This window comes from Hypanus sabinus, chromosome 7 (assembly GCF_030144855.1).
Source record: "Hypanus sabinus isolate sHypSab1 chromosome 7, sHypSab1.hap1, whole genome shotgun sequence".
In the NCBI taxonomy this organism is placed as follows: domain Eukaryota; kingdom Metazoa; phylum Chordata; class Chondrichthyes; order Myliobatiformes; family Dasyatidae; genus Hypanus; species Hypanus sabinus.
Window position 1 is genome coordinate 72,486,702 of NC_082712.1, and position 22,687 is coordinate 72,509,388.

General features: G+C 39.3%; 1 protein-coding gene across 1 annotated transcript in view; it reads right to left on the reverse strand.

Annotated features, from left to right (window-relative positions):
* Positions 1–17,150: 17,150 nt before the first annotated feature.
* dnah6 (dynein, axonemal, heavy chain 6) overlaps positions 17,151–22,687 on the reverse strand; it is a 351,317-nt gene continuing 345,780 nt past the window's right edge. Inside the window, exons 76-77 of the mRNA XM_059974878.1 lie at positions 18,994–19,216; positions 17,151–17,648 (exon numbers count right to left, since the gene is read on the reverse strand). Coding sequence (XP_059830861.1) covers positions 17,545–17,648; positions 18,994–19,216 — 327 coding nt within the window. The 3' untranslated portion in view covers positions 17,151–17,544. The remainder of the gene's footprint in view (positions 17,649–18,993; positions 19,217–22,687) is intronic.

Sequence of the window (22,687 nt, forward strand, 5' to 3'; positions counted from 1 at the left end):
GGAGTCCCAGTCAATATGCGGCAAGTTAAAATCACCTTCTATTTCTTGCAACAGTCTGCGATCTCACAGAGTACCCCTCAATAACAAGTATACCATTTTGAATACTGGTTGGGGGGGGGGGTTTAGAAATGAGCTACCGGGGGAGCTGTGCATCCAGCACTGTGGCTCAGAATGGAAGAGGACAGTGAAGGAATGCAGTGATGATAGGAGATTCCATAGTTGCAGGAGTAGACAGAGGAATCTGTGTACACGATAGAGGAACCCAGATGGTATGTTGCCTCCCAGGTACCAGGTCAGGGACATCCTGGATAGTGTTCACAACATTCAAAAACAGGAAAGTGAGCAGCCTGGCACTTTGGTATATATTGGTACCAATGACAAAGGAGGGAAAAGAAAGGAGGCCCCAAAGAGACAATTAACAGAGCTAGGTAGAATACTGAATAAAAGGACCTCCAGGATAACAATCTTTGGATTGCTGCCTGTGCCATGCACTTTTGAAGGCAAGAATAGGATAAAAGTGTGGCTGAGGACCTGGTGCAGGGTGGAGGGGTTCAGATCTATGGATCATTGGGATCTCTTCTGAGGAAGGCGTGACCTGCACAAAAGGGATAGGTAACACTTGAACCCGAGGGCAGGTTTGCTTGAGTGCTAGGAAGGAGGGGGAGTGGAATTTAAACTAATTTGGCTGGTGGATGGGAACCAGAGTGATAGGGCTGAGGATAGGGGCAGTAGTTTAAAAGCAGAGGTAGTGTGTAGTAATACTATCAGGAAGGACAGGTGAATGACATGGCAAAATTCCTGACAGTGGAATGGGTTGAAGTGTATAATGGGGGCAAAATTGAAAAGGGTGACAAATACAGGACTGAAGGTGCATTATTTGATTGCATAAGGTATATTAAAATAAGGTAGATGATCTTGAACCACAGCTATAGATTGGCAGGTATCGCATGTTGGTATGCAATGGCTGGGTATCCAAGGGTGACAATCTATTGAAAGGACAGACAGGTAGGCAGAGGAGGAGTGGCTCTGCTGGTAGAAAATGAAATCAAAACATTAAAAAGAGGTGACATAGGATTGGAAGATAAAGAATCCCTGTGGGTAGAGTTAAGAAACTGCAAGGGTAAGAAGACCCTGATGGGAATTATTTACAGACCTACAAACTGTAGCCAAGATATGGTCTACAAATTACAGCAGAAGATAGACAAAACATGTTAAAATGGCAATGTTACATTTGTTATGGGGATTTCAATATATAGATAAATTGGGTAAGAAAGAATTTGTGGAATAGCTCTGAAATGCCTTTTTGGATCAGCTTGTAGTTGAGCCCACTAGGGTATCAGCAATTCTTGATTGGGTGTTGTGTAATGAACTAGATATGATTAGCGAACTTTAGGTAAAGGAACCTTTAGGATAAAAATGATCTTAATACAATAAAATTCATCTTAAGTTTGAGAGGAAGAAACTAAAGTCTGATGTATTACTACTAAAGGGGAGTAAAAGGAATTATAGAGGCATGATTGGAAGGGAACACTGGCAGGGATGACAGTAGAGTAGCAATCACTGGAATTTCTGGGAGCAATTCGGAGATGCAGGATAGATACATCCCAAAGAAAGGGAAGTATTCTGAAGGCAGGATGACACAACTGTCACTGACAAGGAAGTCAAAGCCAACATAAAAACATCTTTAAACTTTAACACACTGTCTAACATCAGTGATTGAGAAGCTCCAGTATTCCAAAGGATTTTTATCGTCACCGGAGTAGATCCTTCTTTCAAAGATACAAATCATTCAGTTACAAAATGATCATATCCCCTTTTAACTTGGTCAGACTCTAAAAAAACCTCATTTGTGTTTATCAAACCCTGTGATTTTACAGGTGTTTCAGTATGTTGCACACAAAAGCAAGGGCTTATAGTTGAACAAGAATTAGTAGGAAGTTAGGGGATTGGGAAATATTTAAAAACCAACAGAAGGCAACTGAAAAACTCATGAAGAAGGAAAAATGGCCTTAGTCTGCACAATGCGTGTGAGGTCTATTTTACTCCTTCAGTCTCCTGTGGAGTAGAATTTTATGACTTTTGGAGGGGGAGCACAGTGGGGATCCATGCATTGAATTAGTATGAGTCAATCAAGCTGACCAAGAACTGTCACTGATTATTTCAATACACGTGCTCTGCCTCTTATTTAGACACAGGCATTCTATGTGGCAAATGAAAATCTAGTTTGGGATCATCAGTAACACAAGAAAGGTTGACACAACAGTTTAACGATAGTTGTATTTACTGTAGTTAGCAGTTAAGAGCTGTAATCTTTTGTTACAAGTTGCAAGTTCTATAAAAATAGACATTGATATAAATCCTTCAGCAAAGAAGTTATATCAAATGACAGCACAGAAATAGACAATTCATCCCAAAGAGTCTTTGGCAGTAACCATGCTCTAAAATCAATCAACTCAAGTTTAACTATCATTCAACCATATATGGATACAGCTGAATGTAGCTCTGGGGCCAAGCTGCAAAACCTACACAGCACTTTCAAAATAGCAAGCAAACAAAAACATAGTCACGTAAATAGATCACATACATAGTCCAATACCCCAAGTGACATGTCCGACAAATTGATGGTACAAACTCAAGATCTTGACACCCAGGAACCTGAAACTGCTCACTGTCTTCACTTCTGATCCCTCTATGTGGATTGGTATGTGTTCCTTCGCCTTACCTTTCTGGAAGTCCACATCAGCTCTTTCGTCTTACTAATGCTAAGTGCCAGGTTGTTGCTGCGACACCACTCTACTAGTTGTCATACCTTACTCCTGTACGCCCTCTACTCACCACCTGAGATTCTACCAACAATGTTTGTATTGTCAGCAAATTTATAGATGGTATTTGAGCTAAGCCTATCCACACAGCCATGGGTATATAGAAAGTAGAGCAGTGGGCTAAGCACACACTCCTGAGATGTACTAGTGTTGATCGTCAGCAAGGAGGAGAGGTTATCACCAATCCACACTTCCTAATCTTCCAGTTAGGAAATTGAGGATCCAATTGCAGAGAGAGGTATAGAGGCCTAGGTTCTGAAACTTCTCAATCAGGATTGTGGAAATGATGGTATTAAATGCTGAGCTATAGTCGATGACAGCATCCTGACATAGGTGTTTGTTTTGTCCAAGTGGTCTAAAGCCGTGTGGAGAGCCATTGAGATTGTATCTGCTGTTGACCTATTGTGGCAATAGGCAAATTACAATGGGTCCAGGTCCTTGCTGAGGCAGGAGTTCATTCTAGTCATGACCAACCTCTCAAAGCATTTCATCACTGTTGATGTGAGTGTTACCAGGCAATAGCCATTAAGGCAACTCACATTATTCTTCTTAGACACTAGTATAATTGCTGCTTTTTTGAAGCAAGTGGAAACATCCGCCCAAAGCAGATAGAAGTTGAAAATGTCCTTGAGTACTCCTGCCAGTTGGTTGATACAGGTTTTCAGAGCCTTACCAGGTACTCCATCGGGACCTTCCACCTTCACTCTCTTTAAAGACAGCCTAATGTCGGCCTCTGAGAGGGAAATCACAGGGTCATCAGCTGCAGGAGGGATCTTCACAGCTGTAGTTGTATTCTCCCTTTCAAAGCAAGCATAGAAGGCGTTGGGTGAAGCATTGCTGCTGTTCATGCTATTGGGTTTCACTTTGTATGAAGTAATGACTTGCAAACACTTCCAGAGTTGCCGTGTAACCGATGTCGCCTCCAACCTCATTCGAAGCTGTCTCTTCGCCCTTGAAATAGCCCTCCGCAAATCATACCTGGTTTTCTGGTATAGGCCTGGGTCACCAGACTTGAATGCCACAGATCTAACATACAGCAGATGACATACCTCCTGGTTCATCCACACTTTTGGTTTGGGAATGTACTGTAAGTCTTTGTAGGCGCACACTCATCCACACAGGTTGTAATGAGGTACCTGAAGAGGTTGTGGAGGCATTAGTAATAATCTTTCAAGAACCAATAGAACCAATAGAAATTTGCAAAATTGCAAATGTTAGTCCTCTCATCAAAAATTAATGGAGGGAAGCAGAGGAAAGGGAATTTTAGGCCAGTTAGTCTGCCCTCAGTGATTGGAAAGGTGTTGAGTCGATTGGTAAGGATGTGGTTTCAGAATACTTGGAGGCACATAACAAAGCATAGACAAAGGAGAATCGGTGGATGCTGTGTACTTGGATTTGCAAAAAACCTTTGACAAGATGCCGCACATGAGGTTGCTAAACAAGGTAATGCCCCACGGTATTACAGGAAAAATATTAGCAAAGCTAGAATATTGGCTGATTGGTAGGAGGTAAAGAGTGTGAATAAAAGGATATTTTTTTGTATTGGCTGGAATACAATGTCAGGAAGTGTATGGTCATGCACTTTGTTAGAGGAAATAAAAGCATAGAGTGCTTCTACGTGGGAAGAAAATTCAAAAATCTGAGGGGGTTTTTGGGAAGCCTCCTGCAGGATTCTCTGAAGGTTAATTTGCAGGTTAAATCAATGGTGAGGAAGGTGAATGCAATTTTAGTATTCATTTCAAGAGGACTAGAATATAGGGGCAAGGATACAATGTTGAGTTCATGTAAGGCCTCACTTGGAGCATTATGAGCAGTTTTGGGCCCCTTATTTAAGAAAGGATGTGCTGAAGTTGGAGAGAGTTCAGAGGAGGCTCCTGAGAATGATTCTGGGAATGAAACAGATATCGTATAAGCAGCAATTAGAGCTCTGGGCATGTACTCACTGAAATTCAGAAGAATGAGAGGGGAATCTCATTGAAACTTATTGAATATTGTAAGGCCTAAGTAGAGTGGATGTGAAGAGGTGGGGGAGTCTAGGACCAGAGGGAACAGCTTCAAAATAAAGGGATGTCAATTTAGTATAAAGATGAGGAGAAATTTTTTTAGATGGGGGGTGGTGAATCTGTGGAATTTGTTGCCACAGACAGCTGTGGAGGACAGGTCACTGGGTGCAGTTAAAGCAGAAGTTGATAGATTCTTGATTAGTCAGGGCATGAAAGGCTACAGGGAGACAGCAGGAGAATGGGGTTGAGAGGGAAATGGATCAGCCATTTTTGGTCTCTATAGTTCCTCTAAATCCCATGGACTGGTGGGTCATCTATAATATAGACCCATTAATGCGGTCATACATTTCTTATTCCTCAATTTCACCCATAAAACCTCACTGAGTTCTCTAGTCTATCCAGACTGAGCACTGATGTGACATTTTCACTGACTAGAAATACCATCCACCACTTTCATCCCCCTACAAATATAAAATTGTCATAAAAGTAACCTTTGCTCATTCCTTTGTGGCTGCCTTCTTTTCAGTCCAATTGAGGCCCCTTCCTCACCTCTTTTTTCCAGTCCATTGATGCAGTGTACTGCTCTCGGCTCTCAAACACAATTCACAAGTGTTATTACCTGTGCTGTTAATTTCCACCCTTCTCTCTCTTTTTCCTGGTCAATCTTTGATCTTCTCTCCTTTTCTTGACGTCTTTAACTCTATATAGAGGGTTAAGATAGTGGTAAGTCTTCAAATCAAGCCCCCAGACTTTCACAGCTAACTTGCTTGGTCCTCTCACCCTACTAAGGGCTCTTTTCTCTTTCAGTTTCTCTAGATTATGAATATTTTAAATATTTTAAATAATTAAAAATCCTACAAAATGAACCTTGTGATCAAATCAGAATACACAATATCACTCTTCTCAACTGTATTCCTGTCCATTTATTGCCACTCGGGCTAGATCTTCCTTATATCTTGCCTTTAATTTGTACCCTACAGGCCTCATTGCCAAAGATGAGTCTGATACTGGTGAGGTAAATTATATATAAGGTGTTGGGAGTGCCCTTATCCCTGTACATCTGTATAAAGTGAATTTAAAGTCAGAGTTAGTTACAGTACTTGTTAAAGTAGGATTACAGCCTAGCTTACCTGTGAGCAGAGTAGAGACCCTGAGATTATAAAATTAAAAGAACAAGCTCTATCAGATAGTAAAATTGAGGAAGTGCCAGTAGGATATTATTTTGAAAAAGGAGTGTTGATGAGGAAGTGGAGATTGCCTACAATTCCTGCAAGTGATGAATGGAATATTGTTTACCAAGTAGTTGTTCCTGAAGTTTTTCGAAATGAGATTTTAACTTTAGCCCATAGTGTGCCCTTGGGTGGACATCAAGGGGTAAGGAAAACTGTGGATAAGACTTTAAAACATTTTTACTGGCCTGGTTTAAGAAAAGATGTGGCGATGTTTTGTAGAACATGCCATACTTGTCAAATTGTGGGTAAACCAAATCAAATTACACCAGTGGCTCCATTGCAACCTATTCCAGCATTTGGTGAACTGTTTTCTAAAATTAAACAGCCTGCTACTGTGCCTGTTGTGGTTAATGATAATGAGTCTGATCTCACTAAGGGCATAATAGATGATTCATCTGAAACTCATTCTAAACCTAACGTTGTTTCTGTCAGATTACCAAACTCAACCATTCTGGAAAATATTGATGAGAAATTAGCACATTTACAACCAGAGCAGAAACTGCAAATGAAACAATTAATTTTTAAATATAAGAATTTGTTTCCAGATGTTCCTAGACAAACCACTGTAGCTTCACATGATGAAGATGTTGGAGATGCCAAATCCATTAAACAACGTCCATTTAGGATGAACATGGGAAAATGTGAACTTGCTGAAAAAGAAATTAAATATATGCTAGAGAATAATAATATTCAATCTTCTAACTCGAATTGGAGTTCACCTTGCGTTAGGGTGCCAAAATCAGAAGGTAGTATTAGGTTTTGTACGGACTATAGGAAGGTGAATGCTGTAATGGAAATTCCTAGAGTAAATGATTGTGTAGATAAAATTGGAAAAGCAAAGTCCCTTACAAAGATTGATTTATTGAAAGGGTTTTGGTGTAACAGACAGAGGTAGAGAGATTTCTGCATTTGTAACTCCATCTGGGTTATATGAATATAATGTTCTTCCATTTGGGATGAAGAATGCCCTAGGTACTTTCCAGAGGATGATTAACTCTGTGATTCAGGGATTAAAGGATACAGATGCTTATATTGACGATTTGGTGACAGGAAATGATACTTGGGAGGCACACATTACTGCGGTGGAGAAATTGTTTGAAAGGCTTTCAAAAGCTAACTTAACTATTAACTTGGCTAAAAGTGAATTCGGACATGCCACTGTAACTTACCTTGGTTATGTTGTGGGTCAAGGTAAGGTAGTTCCTATTCAGGCAAAAGTTCAGGCAATTTTAGAGACTCCCACTCCAACTGGGAAAAAAGAACTCAGAAGATTCCTGGGAATAGTAGGATATTATCGAAACTTTTGTAAGAATTTTGCTAATGTTGCCCTTCCATTAACTAACCTGTTGAAGAAGAATGAAAAGTTTGTGTGGACAGTGCCTTGTCAAGAAGCATTTGAGAAATTGAAAACTATGATATGTCAACACTCTGTGCTCAAGGCACCTGACTTTGAAAAACCTTTTTCATTAGCTGTAGATGCTAGCGATGAGGCTGCAGGAGCAGTATTAATGCAAAGGAATGAGGGTGATGAGGTTGATCATCCAGTAGCTTACTTTTCTAAGAAATTTAATAAGCATCAAAGGAACTATTCGACAATAGAGAAGGAATTGTTATCTCTTGTTTTAGCTTAGAACATTTTGACATGTATGTTGTTGGTACAACTCAAAAACCACTTATCATCTACACTGACCACAATCCGTTAGTGTTTCTGAGTAAGATGAAAAACAAAAACAGAAGGCTATTAAATTGAAGTTTAATGTTACAAGAGTACAACATTTTGATAACTCATATTAAAGGTAAAGATAATGTGATTGCTGATTGTCTATATCGATGTTGAATATACAATGTAATTTTGTTTATGGAGTGATATATTACCATTTGTAACACTCCTGTGTAATGATTTGTCAGTTAATGTATTATAATAGTATGTATACTGTGTACATTGTAAATTTTGTATGTTTGTATTTCTTCTCCTGTAAATAGTTAATTGTTAAAATTTTGCTCTGGACAGACCAAATTTTTTTTTGGAGGGAGGTGTTACGTACACATGGGTATCTTGTACCTATCACATGACCATGATGTAATTGAAGCTATGCTGGAGATGAGGTAATGGTTTTGTGATGGTGGAGTGATGTCATTTTCCCGCCAGTGAGAGGTCATGTGATAGTTTTTTTTCAACTGGGTATAAAAGGTTGAACCCCACCCTGTGACGTGGGCGTTTCGTGGCTGAATTCACCACCGACTCCATGCTGCTGCGTATTCCAATATTATGACGCACTTCTGTTTAAAAGTGGAGTTTTACTTTCTGTTTTAAGTCTCAAAGGTTATTGCTAGCAGTTTTGCTATAATATTGCCAGTTTGGTCAGTAGAGAGTGAAGATTCATTGGAGTTCGGAAATCCCGAAGGATATAGAAAGTTGGTGTCGATAGTGAAACAGATTTGACCTTTGTTTAATCTTCGCACAAGAAATTAGTAACAAGTATCCATGATAAACCCTGTTCTGTCAGAAGAGTAGAGGGTTGGATATGAAGTTTCGTCAAAGGAAGGTCAGTGCTTTTAAGCTGTTTTTTTTTCCTTCAATCGTAAATCCTCCAGGGAATAACGTACTTCGACTGGGATCAGCAGTAACGCCAGAAAAGAGGCTTTATTCTCTCAAGGAAAGCCTCTCCTTTAACGGATTGTGTAAATAATTTTGGACTTTCGCATTACTACTTCTAGGAACTGTTTTCGCATTATCACTTTAAGAACTGTTTTCGCATTCTCACTTTAAGAACTATTCGAGCTGCCGTATCGCAGCTGACTTCAGGTTAAGTTAGTCATTTGTTTACTTTTTGGAGTTTTTTTTAGCAGTGTTTAATAAATGTTTTATTTGTTATAAAAACTCTGTCTCAATCATATATTCATTGTTGCTGATTTGTAACAACAAAGAAAAAAAACATCTTTGGTTAGCTCCAAGATGCTTCTGCATCTGCATGTGTTGCCATCCTAGATCTCTAGGTAATTTTCTTCTCTGATTTATTTCATAATGGTATTCTCAGTAATGGATGTAAATGCATGCTGCAGGGTGAGAGGAAACAAGTTTAAGTGAAAAGGGTCAACAAGTGGGAAGGGGAGAAAAACATGTTGGGAAATTAAGGTGGAGAAAAAGAAGCTAGTTGCTTCTTTTCGCAAAACATAACCAATTGCAAGTGATGTGGCAAAAGGGAGGTGCCTGGAGTTAGATGGCAGAACTATAACTTTTTTCAAAGTTTTTTCAAAGTTTCACAGTTTTTTTAATAACTGTAATAATAGTGCTGAAAAGCAGAAGACTAGCAACTCTGAAAAGGTATCTAAGGGTGGCATCATAGCATAGTAGTTAATGTAATGCTGTTATAGTGCAGAGAACCAAGTCCAATTCCCATCACTGTCTTTCAAGAGTTTGTACATTCTCCCCATGAGTGTCGGTTTCCTCCAAGTACTTTGGTTTCCTCTCACATTCCAAACACATATGGGTTAGTAACTTAATTGGTCACTTGGGTGTAATTGGGCAGTGCAGGCTCATAGGGCTGGAAGGGCCTGTTAACGTGCTGTACCTCTAAAGGTCCACAGTTACCTTAAAGGAAATATCTTATCTCTTACCAAATAACTCTACCCAAAATGATTGGTGTAAGTATGATAGAAAGGAGATTGCTTCCACAAAACCATCATCAATGAGAAATACCCAATTAAGTAATTTCTAGAACACTTTATCACTACTCACGTCAAGTCATATCAAGTCATATCAATGGCTTTATGTGAAAATTCAACTTCAATTCTAATTATTCTGTTCACCTCCAGTTCATTATTTTCAGATCTGGGATAACTCTATCCACTTGCATGCTGTTCCTGACTGATCTGTCAGTAGATCTGAAAATCAGGGAGCACATCAAAAACATACCAACTTTGATCACAATATGAGTGTAATAAGCTTGCACAAAAGTGACTAAAGTACACTTACATTACTATCCTTCTTGCCTTTCCTTTTGTTTTAGCATTAGTTTCCTCCACTTGTCCTTCTTTGGATCAGAAGACTCTGTCATTTACTCAGTGCTCTTTATATCTCAAAGATATTTCAAGTATTTCATATTAAATAGATTATTTTGAACTGCAAAAGCAGTGGCAGGAGAAAAACTATTTTGCAGATAGCGATACCCAGAAAGAGCAATGGAATGAACACAATGAATTCATCTAGTTTTGCTGCAGTAAGTTGATAGAAGAATAATACTAAAACAATAACCCAGTTAAGATTGCACTGTGCTGTGATGTCCGTCGATGTTATGGCTCAGACTTCAAGTTTGTAGTGATAATTTTGGGGACAGCATGGTAAGTTAGGTGTCAGGGATTACCATGAGATTTAGGGACAGGATTGAGGGTGAGTTAGAGGTTGGGGCAGGAGTTTGAGTCCAGGTCAGAGTACTCCAAACTGAACATCAGCAATCCCACAGGTCATGTCAGCAGGCACTTAGGAGATCAGAAAACCACCGGTCAGCGAGTCCCAGTCCTGGATTGGAGGTCCACAAGTGCACTGAGTGCTGAGTATGGGCAGGTGTCACAAGGGCCGGTGAAACCCAGGTCACTGGAGTTGGAGGCCTGTGTGAGTTTGAAAGTCAAGGCCTGAAGATCAAGGTCATCTTCTGCGAATCCTGGTTTGAAGTCTGAAGTTAACGATGAGTCTAAGAGATGGGGCAAAGGACTTGAAGCCGAGAAGTAGTCTGACCTGGGTTGAAGGCCTATCTGTGTGTGAGTGGGTGGCTGGGTGGGATGGTGAGGACGGGGCTTGTTTTGCTGTTGTTGTTGCTCCTTGTGTTGTTCTGCTGAACATTGTGGCCATACTATATTGGCACTGGAATGTGTGGCACCCTTGCGGGCTGCTGCCCAGAAAATCGTTTGGTGTATTGGTTGATGGCGCAAATGATGCATTTCATTGTATGTTTCAAAGTACATGTGATTAATAAATCTGAATCTTACTGTAAAAGATACCAACAATATATATTATACTTACTTTATAAATTTTGGAACATTCTATCAGATCCATATGCTGCATTTACTTATATTCCAGGTATATGCTACCTGTTCACATTTCTGTAGCGAAGCATAGAAAAGTATCCAAATGTTGTCCATTCTTATTGCAAAGTGATTCAGATGAAGTTCATTTTAAATGAATATTCTTTCAATCTAGTTTGCCCTTGTTTGAGTAGATGCTGCAGGCCAGTCCATTCACCCCACTCTATCAAGCTGCTATGCCTGTAAGTGAAGATGCATGCAAATACCAAAAGATTGAACCCAGCTCACATTAATGGATCTGAAGTGAATTCAACTATTTGTGTGTAAGTGGGTAATATCAAGCTGCTCAGTGTGAGGTAATCTGTCCAGAAGAAAGCCAATTAAAATAAAATTGACTGAAGTTACATTCCATTGCATAAATCTGAACAAATATTGATCAGTAGAATATATGCTGAAAATATAATAACAATAATAGTGGATCCTGGACAATTTGAATTTAAATTGAATTGAGTCAATTGCAAATTAGATATTGATTTTTACAGGAAGCATGCTGTCATTAACAGTTATTACATAAAATAAATGTCTTCAGTTATATTTTACCTTGTACTTCAGCTCTGAACTTTAGTGTACAAAAATCATTTCTATTCAATGTAAGCTGGTAAAAAATCATACAAAAAGAAAATCAGTATGATTTTGGTGCCAGCCAACTCCTTAAAGTTGCAAAATGACATGGAAGGATGTATGTTCATGCTTAACATGAAGCAGCCTGAACATCATCTGATTAAAAGGATATTGATCTGCGTAATTAACATTTGCCAGAAGAACTGAGACTGAAACATGGCTAGTGCAATATGACACATAGCATGGAATCTCATTCCTAGATTTGTTATTCTCCTTCTTGTATAATTTTTCGACAGTTCATTTAAGTGAGCTGAAATATGCCACAAGCTGAAGTGACAATCCAACAAAACTAATGGAAATGTTGACAAGAGCTACTAAACTAACTTAATATTGCATTGAGAAATAGCAACGAGATATCAGCATGTGAGATCTCCAATTACTTTTGTCCATTAACAGTATATCAGAATAAAAAATATATATTGTATCAGATTTCCTGTGAAATATTCAACTTTGGCAACATTTATCTGGGATGCCAACTTCCTCTAAAATGAAGAAATGTGAAGTGGTACATTAAAATGTCATGCTCCTTGTCAAATTATTCTCAGTTGAGTAGAATGCACATCTAACTGGATTCCAGTATGATGTCTCAACAGTAATGTATGTTATATGGTTGGTGAATATCATATGTGATTATAATTGCTTCTGTTGCTGCTTAAGAGCACTGTTGATCTCCAGTATATCTCCTGGTGCTTTGACAGGTAACAGAAGCGACATCAAAGATGGTCAACATATCTGCATAAGTAAGTAAGATAGTGAGAATCAAACACTTTTCTAGTCTCTCTGGCTAATTTAGTCCCTAAATTGGTCTCTAATTTCTCTGGCTAATTCTGGGAGCCATCAGTATTGATTGAGAACTTATGAAGTCTCATGCATCAGGTCAAAAACTTCCCAGAAAATTTCCCATTGGTTATGCTTCCTACATGTGATGAAATCAGTTTTCTTTCCTTTTGGATAACATTAGAAAAAGAAAAAGCATCAGGAGTAATATGGCACAAAATATCCTCTGAGTGAGGAAATGCCCATCACCAAATATGTCTTGTTTGAAACTCACTTTTGGCTGAGCTGGCCATTTCCTGAGGAACAAAACTACAAGACTGGGTCTGTAACATGGATAGAGTGAACCAACAGAGGTGTTAACCGAATTGACTTCATTTGTCCAAATCTATCCATCTGTCTATCCATCTATACATCTGTCCATGACAATATTATAGGAGTGGCCAATTCACAAAATTGAAAGACAGTCTCCATCGTGTTGTATGACACTAAAATTGTGCTAGAGGATAGATTCAGAACCGATTGGGTAACTAAAACTGGGAATTCTTCATTTTATGTGTGTCGTCATCAGCAGCATAGTTGTATTAAACCACAATCTGTAACATTGTTACTTAGCATGTGCTTCATTCTACATTTCAATCTGGATTCAATAATTTGTATGGGGTGGCATGTTGGGAGCAGTATGAGGCAAGGGTGGGATGCCACCCTTGTGAAGTTCTAATGCAAGATTACATAGCATAATGACTACAACACCTCCAGAACAGCTCAACGCTCTTCAATCTTACCATTTTGAGATGCAAGCGATGGTAGCCAACTAAACAGCTAAGGAAGAAGGATATTCTAATAATAACCCAATCTCCAATCTGTATGCAGAAGTCAAGGCTGAAGTATTGCAAACTCCTTCAGCCAGAACTGAATTTTTCACTTCCTCTTCGGATCCCCACAAAAGTCAGGCTTCAACCTATTGTAATATAATGAATATCATATTATAATGAATAAAAATATTGGATGCAGAGGAATACTTGCATTTCTGTGTGCTTCAATTCTAATTGCACCTCTAGACACGCAGTTCTAGCCATTTAAAACACAGGCATTAATGTAACAATGTAGAAATTTGCTCAGATATGTAATACTGTGTTGTATTAAATTTTGTAAATCATGGAATGAATGTCTGAACAATTCAAATAGGTTTTCAAAGATCGCAGCATGCAGAGTGTCTGAACATGGTAAACATTCTAGGTCTGTTAATTTCTCATGTTTGTTGATAGCAGTTGGATCCTTTTTTAGTTTCAGGTACCACTAACATGAGAATGTTTACTAATGACTGAATGTCTATTGGTCACTTTGAGAGCTAGGTTGATGGACTCTTTTATAGCGTCTGTCAGATTGGCTTGAAGATTTTTTCCATTCAAGCTCATCACTTACATGTAAGATTAATGCCCTTCTGTAAGTCCAAGAAATGTTATGTCCAGAACAATGGTGGACTGATGGATAAGGAGTGAAGACCATTAAAATGTCTAATTAATTTAAAACGGTTTGCTCAACATTGTGTTAATGAAACATTGTATTGTTTGAATGAAAGAAACCAGGCTGAGTTAATGACATGGCAACAACAAATCAAAGGGTTTGTTGCTCTCTGTCTGTCTCTCTATGACAATTGGAATTTATTCTTATTGGGATACCATTCTCTGGGTTATTTGGACTTCACCTAGACTGGAAATTGCAATTAGTGCCTAGGACGCCGGGTGGTTTCACGAGTGGGGCAGAATTCAGAGTTCTCCCAACAACAGCAGCAATCAAGTGGAACTAAGAATCATGAGACCTGAATTCTTTGTGACTTGCTATGTAGTAGTTTGTGTGGTTTATTTGTGCTTCATATTTTATAATAATAAATTAAGCTTAATTTACTTTGTTGTGCTTGTATTTTTATTACCACATCTCTTACACACTCAAATTGTTTGGGTCTGATCAACCCAGCCCATTCCAATTGCCCACTTAATCAAATCTAGTTAATTTACAACCCAGAGATATAAGGTGCTGTCAACTGTCTGACTCAGTGAGATTTACTCCCCAATGACCTGCTCACATATGCTCATTTTTTCTCTAGGTCTGCTGGGCCTTATTTCATTTTTCTTCATAAAAAAATAGACCAAGGAGATGAATTCAAGAGATGAAGGGAAAGTGATTGCCCTTGACATTGGAACAACATTGATTAAATATGACATTAAGGAACTCTAGTTAAACTGAAGTCAATGGCCTTCAAGGGAAAATAAAAAGCCCAATGGCTGAAGTCATTCTGTGCACATTGAAAGATGATTATGGTTGTTGAATTGCAGTCATGCCAGCCCAAGTACATTGCTTCAGCAGTTCTTCAGGTTTTGAGTCCAACTCCTTTAGCAAATTTATTAATGACCTTCCATTGTTTCTCTATCTGCTGCAATAGTGGAGCTTTAATAACAACAGGGAAGAAGCTCAACATTTGCTCGAAGAAAGTAGCCCACTTGATAAGTACCCCATCCATGATACTAAACTTCTCACTGTAGTATACTTTGTACCATCTAACAAATACACACCTGTTATTTGTGAGGGTTATTCAAACAGCACCTCCAAAACTTATTACTGTTACTACCAGTAGGTGGTCAGCAGATGCATAGGAATACAATCTTCAGCAGACTTACCTCATAGAACTCATCAGCATATCTTGCAAATTTCAATTTTCTTCCACATAACAAAGACATGTGTTTGCTAGTTCAACTGTCTTCTGCTAATTAATCCCAACTGTATTGTATTAAATTTTGTAAAACATTGAATGAACATCTGAACAATTCAAAATGACAATTTAACTCTTTAAGAGCTAGCAGCATGTTAAGTGTTTGCACAAGGTAAACACTAAGTTTATTAATGTCTAATGTTTGTTGATAGCAGCCGGATTCTTTCTTCGTCTCAGGCACCATTAGCAAGAGGATGTCTGTTAATGACTAAATATCTGTTAGTCACTTTGAGAGCTTGGTTGATGGATGCTTTCTTAGTGTCTGTCAAATTGGCTTGATAGATTCTTTTTTTGCATTTGAGCTTATCACTTATATGTAATGTTAATGTTCTTTATAAATCGAAGGAATGTTTTGTCCAAAACATTGGTGAACTGATGGATTAGGAATGACCATTAAAGTGTTAAACTGTCTGATTCATCTATAAGGGTATAGTGAACACTTATTTTTTTTGAATGAAAGAATCCAGATTTAATTAATGTAAGAACAGAGAGTTTGTCAGTCTCCGTGTATCTCTCTATGCTTGTGGAATTCATATATATTGGGGTACCTTCTCTGGTTCATTGGACTTCAACTAAGAACCAGAAATTGTAACCGGTGCCTGGGATTCACGAGTGTGTCAAAATTCAGAGTTTCCCTGTTGATTGTGACAAACGAGTGGTGACTAAGGATCATGAGCCCCTGAAATCTTTGCGTTATATTTTGTGTGGTTTATTTGTGCTTTCTATTTTATGATAATAAATTGGGTTTAAGTTACTTTGTTGTGCTTGTGCACTTACTACCACATCTCCTGGACATTTGAATAATCTGGGTCTGATCAACCCATCCCATTACACCAATATAGGTGGCTGACAGGAGAGTGAAAGAAGAGTTGATGGCCATGAGAGAAAGAAAATCTTACAGAGAAAATAAATAAGGTATTAGGATTTCTAGGACTGCTCTTACTGCTCTCAAAGACTCAATGAGCCAAAGTGCTTCTTTCAAATAAATATAAACTATGGAGTAATGTAATATTGAGTTGATTCACAACATCCAGCTTTCTCAAAGTCAATTAGAAAATGTTAATAAATATTGGTCTTGCTAATAATGCAATTCTACTTAAAATGAAGAAATTCAGAACTAACCTCATTAAAGCTTATAATCACAGAATTTCACAACATTAGAAACATAAAAACTGCATGAGCTTTTGAGTTACATACTCAACATCCTAAATAGATGCTCAGCACTTATGTCCAGAAAACGCTATGATGTTCTAAGGATAGTTTCTCATTGTCTAGCATGAGAAATATTAAATTTCCAGCTGTGATCATGCTGTATGAGTTCAAGGACTGCTCCTTTACAATACATTGGTAATGGGATCATAGTGACTTACTCAGCAGTACACTAAAGTGGCTTGAAAATTATAGTTTGACGTTGGTTTCCATTTGTACTGAGTATTGCCTCAATTACACTCAATTTATTTCTTGAAGCTACACATTAAAAGTTTGATTTTTGTTTCTGATATCCCAATTGTTCAGATTTATAGCTCACATTATTTATGAAGAATAGCAGGAAGATGAGTGAAGATTCTTTAGAAATACTATGATAACTGAGCTTGCAAGTTGCAATCTGCAGAGACCAATTAAAAACCATTCGAGACAGCTTGCAAATTGGGAAAATCTTAGCAATAAACCAACAGCTCCCCAGAAGGGAAGTATCATGAGGAGCTGGTTATGAGGAAGGGTCTTGACCTGAAACAGGGACTATCCACTTCCCTCCATAGATGCCACCTGACTGGTTGAGTTCCTTTAGCACTTTGTGTGTTGCTATCAATTTAAAATAGTTATATACTTAACAAATTGCTTCAGAATATCAAATTTATTTGATTAAAAGAAATATACTGAAATTTCTCTAACACAGTTTCTCAGTATTTTACTCAATACTTCTAAGGTTAGAAATACATATCAAGAAACATGACTTCTGTTCATCTCAATGTAATTGAAAAATTTAGACAGGTTGGTCCTCAAATACATGTGTACTATGATATAACAAAAAATTAAAAAATATCAAAACTCCACTATGCACAAAGTAAAAGCTTAAGTGTAAAATAAGAGCTGAAAGTCATTTAAGATCTATCTAGATTCTGATGTAGTTGAAATCTCAGTGGAAGACTTTATCCTATCAGAATATAACATTTTCCAAACTTATTCCCATGGAAATAAATTCTTAAATATATGCTCTAGTTTGCACAAATGTCAACGATTTAGTCACTCAGCTGACAAAGTAATGCAGATCCTTTTGAAATCCAATAGTCGCTGTCTTTTTTTGATGGCAATAGCACAGTTACAACAAAGTTTGTAGAATGACCTGCAATCACAGAAAAAGAATGTATCCTTTAAAATGATCATTATCAATCACCAAAAGCCTAAAATATGACACTGCTTTTTTTTTCCACTGATTTGAAGAATGTCAGGCACAATCAACAAGAGCGGCTTGTTGAATACCGTTTCAAGCTATCAACTGCTAATAGACTATAACTTTTAAATCATTTATGGAGAGGGGTGTGAAAACTCAATCACTTGAAGCAATTGCCAAAGATGCTCAAAAGTCTAAAGAAAAGATAGTTCTGCAAACACTCAGCAAATCTGTGATGGAAGTATGTTTGGATTAGTGCTTGAAGAGTTTTATCATCACTATTTCAAAGAAAAGTAGATGGCTATGGAAATACTCAAGAGGGGTAAGTCACCGGGGCTGGCCTTCAATCAGACTGGGTTGATGTATATGGTTGAAAAGATTAGAAGACCTAAAGTTCAGAAGGAGAAAAGGATGTGGGAAACATTGGCCTGATGACAATTATTTGATTGAAGTGATTATACTGCAAGTCACTAAAGCATTAATGCCTGAGATATGAGGATAAAACATATAATGAGTTAACAGCGGCTATTATTTGCTAATTCAAACAAAATAGCAGACCAGAGGGAAACCATAAACAATCCAGGAAAGTAAGGACCCTAGTAGAAGAAAAAGCAGATTGTCAATCACCCTGCCTTTCTCTTTTATCCCACATCTGCAATCATCTTACCCAAATACTAATCCACAAGTTTCCTAAGCATTGTATTAAAAGCTATTCCAAAGAAATGTGATCATGAAGTATTAAAATTAGTTAAGCTACTTGGGCTGACCAGCTAATGAATTAAAAGCTGGCAGTACATTTGGAGAGAATTGCAATGAGACATCTCTCAAATGCACCAGTCATTGGATGAAGTAAATAGATATACTGCGAATTTGAGAAGAACCCATAGTGATCCAATTCAACCTCAGCTGCTCCTGTTATTCATTTTTTCTTCTCAATGGCATATACTGAGTGTAGTTGATGGGGTAAGGAAGTAAAGAGGAACAAAATCTAATAGTCAGTACTTGCTTGCTGCTTTTTGCCAGAGTTGGCTGTAACAAAGCTACCATATCATCTGTCTCCTTAACAGGACAGTCAGAAATTCTTAACCTGCTATTAACTGCTTGGTCACGCGACCAACTCCACCATACTTACTTCTCCCCTCTAACAGATGACAAATAGTAATAGAGATTCTCTCAAAATAATTTCCTCCTGAGAACCATTGGATTGGGTTTGAATGTGTCTTGGAGGTGACTTTGGAGTTAGGTTTGAAACATCAACTGATACTAGATTCTATTTGCAGGAACAGGAGGAGATTACCTGTTGTTGAAAGAGTTCCTGCTCTAGCAGCTGTCTTGTAGAGTGGTGCCTGATACAGCGATGGACTTGGTTCATAATTCTGCGAGGGCTCAAAGTGTAAAACCGGCAAAACAGAATTCATCACTTTAGGTAAGGAATCTTCTATCACCATTTGTTTATCATCCCAACGAAAAGCATCCATGAACATCCCATGAACTAGAACTCCATCTTTAGGGGAAGGCAACTTGTGGAAAGAGAAATCATTGATGTAGAGTTGATACCAGAATGAATATAATTAAGTATATCATTGTATATATTTAACTGATTTGTACTTATTTTCCAGATTATATTTATAGATCTGGGGAAACCTTTCCAAGCCTCTTCTATACTGTGGACCATTTGCCGATCAATAGATTTATTCCCTCTTTTGTCCTTTTAGCAGTCTACTTCTGACACCCACTTGACAATCCATTTCCCTTCCTTTGCAACCTCAGGAGATGCAATACCTGCCATTATACCTCCTTCCTTCCTACAATTCATGTTCCCAAATGAAATAGAGAATTGCATGTTGTTCAACTTAACTGTACAATGCAGCCTTCTTCCTTTTGGGAAACCTAATGCAGATCAGACTGCAGAATGCTTTTCTTCAATTTGCAAATGTCAAGTCACTCCATCATCCTGTCACTAATGATTTTAATCTGTTGTTTTTCACCAGGTCAGACACCTCCCTGCTAAATCTCCAATGCTGTTCTATTGAAGCTAAATGCCCTTTTTCAAATTGACACTTCTACACTCAGCAGTGAATTTGACAATTTCGGACCATATTTCAGGAAATCTGATCTTTTCGCTGTCCTCTTCCAACCTGCATACAGGCAGAGGCTAAAAAGGTACCAGAGATAAGGACAACTAAGAAGTGGTCATGGGAGGCAGAGGAGTGGCTCACTTTCAAGGACTGTATAGCTCATGTTCTCAGTATCGTTTCTATCTATCTATCTATCTATTCATTTATTTATTATTGTTTCATTTTCTATTTGTACAGTTTGTCTTCTTGTGCACATTAGTTTTGGTTGTCAGTCTTTATTTTGTTCAGTTTTTTTTTCATTAACTATCATATTTCTTTGTTCTACTGTGAATGGCTGCAATAAAATGAATCTCAGGGTTGTATTTGGTGATGTACATACATTGATAATAAATTAACTTGGAATTTACCACCATCAACCATATGATGATTTCATCTGCTGGTAATAATTCTACTGCTCACGTTCACCCCTTCTTTAGACTTACATTTGTTATTTTTACATATTCCATTACCATCCTCATTTTCCCTGATATATCATTATGTTTATTATATAATTAATCCCTCCTTCCACTTTAAAACCCTTTTTTTGAGTTGAGAAGCAAATCTGTCTTCATGTCAGGAATAAGGCTACAGGTATAGTACATGTTCCAAAAAAAAGACACCTGAAAACATTTTTAAGACCTTCCAATATATAGAATTTTGCAAAAATACTTTTGCTGCAGGGTGTGCTCATAAGCAAATATTTATTATCCACAGACGACAATAACTCCGATAATGAGCTGAAGTTGAATTCCTTTATGCAAAAGTAACTTAGAGAAAACATTGAAGAGTCATCACAAGAGCGTCCTGAGAGATAATGAATATCCAGGTGCACAGCTTGATTTTCCTCTCTGTAGAATACGGAACAGCACAGCACAGGAATGGACCAAATGCCACTCCATCCTGATTTGAAAATATAATGTTGTTCTTCCATTTTTACCTGATCAAAGTCCTGGAGCTGTCTTGGTCCAGTCCGCTGACTCTTGTTTCTGTTGATTTCTTTTTCCCTGTGTTTTGTCTGGCTCCTTGATTAAGGCACCTGAGCTTGATTTGAACCAGCAACATAAAGATTCCGGCTTACATCTACTCGCTGCTGGTTCGTCACTTCAGCAATGAGGCTATGCTCATTCCAAGTCAAGTTCCGAGTCCGAGTCAAATCAAGTTCCGAGTCCGAGTCGAGTCAAGTTCCGAGTCCGAGTCGAGTCTAGTTCCGAGTCCGAGTCGAGTCAAGTTCCGAGTCCGAGTCGAGTCAAGTTCCGAGTCCGAGTCGAGTCAAGTCCCGAGTCCGAGTCGAGTCAAGTCCCGAGTCCGAGTCGAGTCAAGTCCCGAGTCCGAGTCGAGTCAAGTCCCGAGTCCGAGTCGAGTCAAGTCCCGAGTCCGAGTCGAGTCAAGTCCCGAGTCCGAGTCGAGTCAAGTCCCGAGTCCGAGTCGAGTCAAGTCCCGAGTCCGAGTCGAGTCAAGTCCCGAGTCCGAGTCGAGTCAAGTTCCGAGTCCGAGTCGAGTCTAGTTCCGAGTCCGAGTCGAGTCAAGTTCCGAGTCCGAGTCGAGTCAAGTTCCGAGTCCGAGTCGAGTCAAGTTCCGAGTCCGAGTCGAGTCAAGTTCCGAGTCCGAGTCGAGTCTAGTTCCGAGTCCGAGTCGAGTCTAGTTCCGAGTCCGAGTCGAGTCTAGTTCCGAGTCCGAGTCGAGTCAAGTTCCGAGTCCGAGTCGAGTCTAGTTCCGAGTCCGAGTCGAGTCTAGTTCCGAGACCGAGTCCAATCAAGTTCCGAGTCCGAGTCGAGTCAAGTTCCGAGTCCGAGTCGAGTCTAGTTCCGAGTCCGAGTCGAGTCTAGTTCCGAGTCCGAGTCGAGTCAAGTTCCGAGTCCGAGTCGAGTCAAGTTCCGAGTCCGAGTCGAGTCAAGTTCCGAGTCCGAGTCGAGTCAAGTTCCGAGTCCGAGTCGAGTCTAGTTCCGAGTCCGAGTCCAATCAAGTTCCGAGTCCGAGTCGAGTCAAGTTCCGAGTCCGAGTCGAGTCTAGTTCCGAGTCCGAGTCGAGTCTAGTTCCTAGTCCGAGTCGAGTCTAGTTCCGAGTCCGAGTCGAGTCAAGTTCCGAGTCCGAGTCGAGTCAAGTTCCGAGTCCGAGTCGAGTCAAGTTCCGAGTCCGAGTCGAGTCAAGTTCCGAGTCCGTCGAGTCAAGTTCCGAGTCCGAGTTGAGTCAAGTTCCGAGTCGAGTCAAGTTCCGAGTCGAGTCAAGTTCCGAGTCGAGTCTAGTTCCGAGTCCGAGTTGAGTCAAGTTCCGAGTCGAGTCAAGTTCCGAGTCGAGTCTAGTTCCGAGTCCGAGTCGAGTCAAGTTCCGAGTCCGAGTCGAGTCAAGTTCCGAGTCCGAGTCGAGTCAAGTTCCGAGTCCGAGTCGAGTCAAGTTCCGAGTCCGTCGAGTCAAGTTCCGAGTCCGAGTCGAGTCAAGTTCCGAGTCCGTCGAGTCAAGTTCCGAGTCCGAGTTGAGTCTAGTTCCGAGTCCGAGTCGAGTCAAGTTCCGAGTCCGAGTCGAGTCAAGTTCCGAGTCCGAGTCGAGTCAAGTTCCGAGTCCGAGTCGAGTCAAGTTCCTAGTCTGAGTCGAGTCAAGTTCCTAGTTTGAGTCGAGTCAAGTTCCGAGTCCGAATCGAGTCTAGTTCCGAGTCCGAGTCGAGTCTAGTTCCGAGTCCGAGTCGAGTCTAGTTCCGAGTCCGAGTCCAATCAAGTTCCGAGTCCGAGTCGAGTCTAGTTCCGAGTCCGAGTCGAGTCTAGTTCCTAGTCCGAGTCGAGTCTAGTTCCTAGTTTGAGTCGAGTCAAGTTCCGAGTCCGAGTCGAGTCAAGTTCCGAGTCTGAGTCGAGTCAAGTTCCGAGTCCGAGTCGAGTCAAGTTC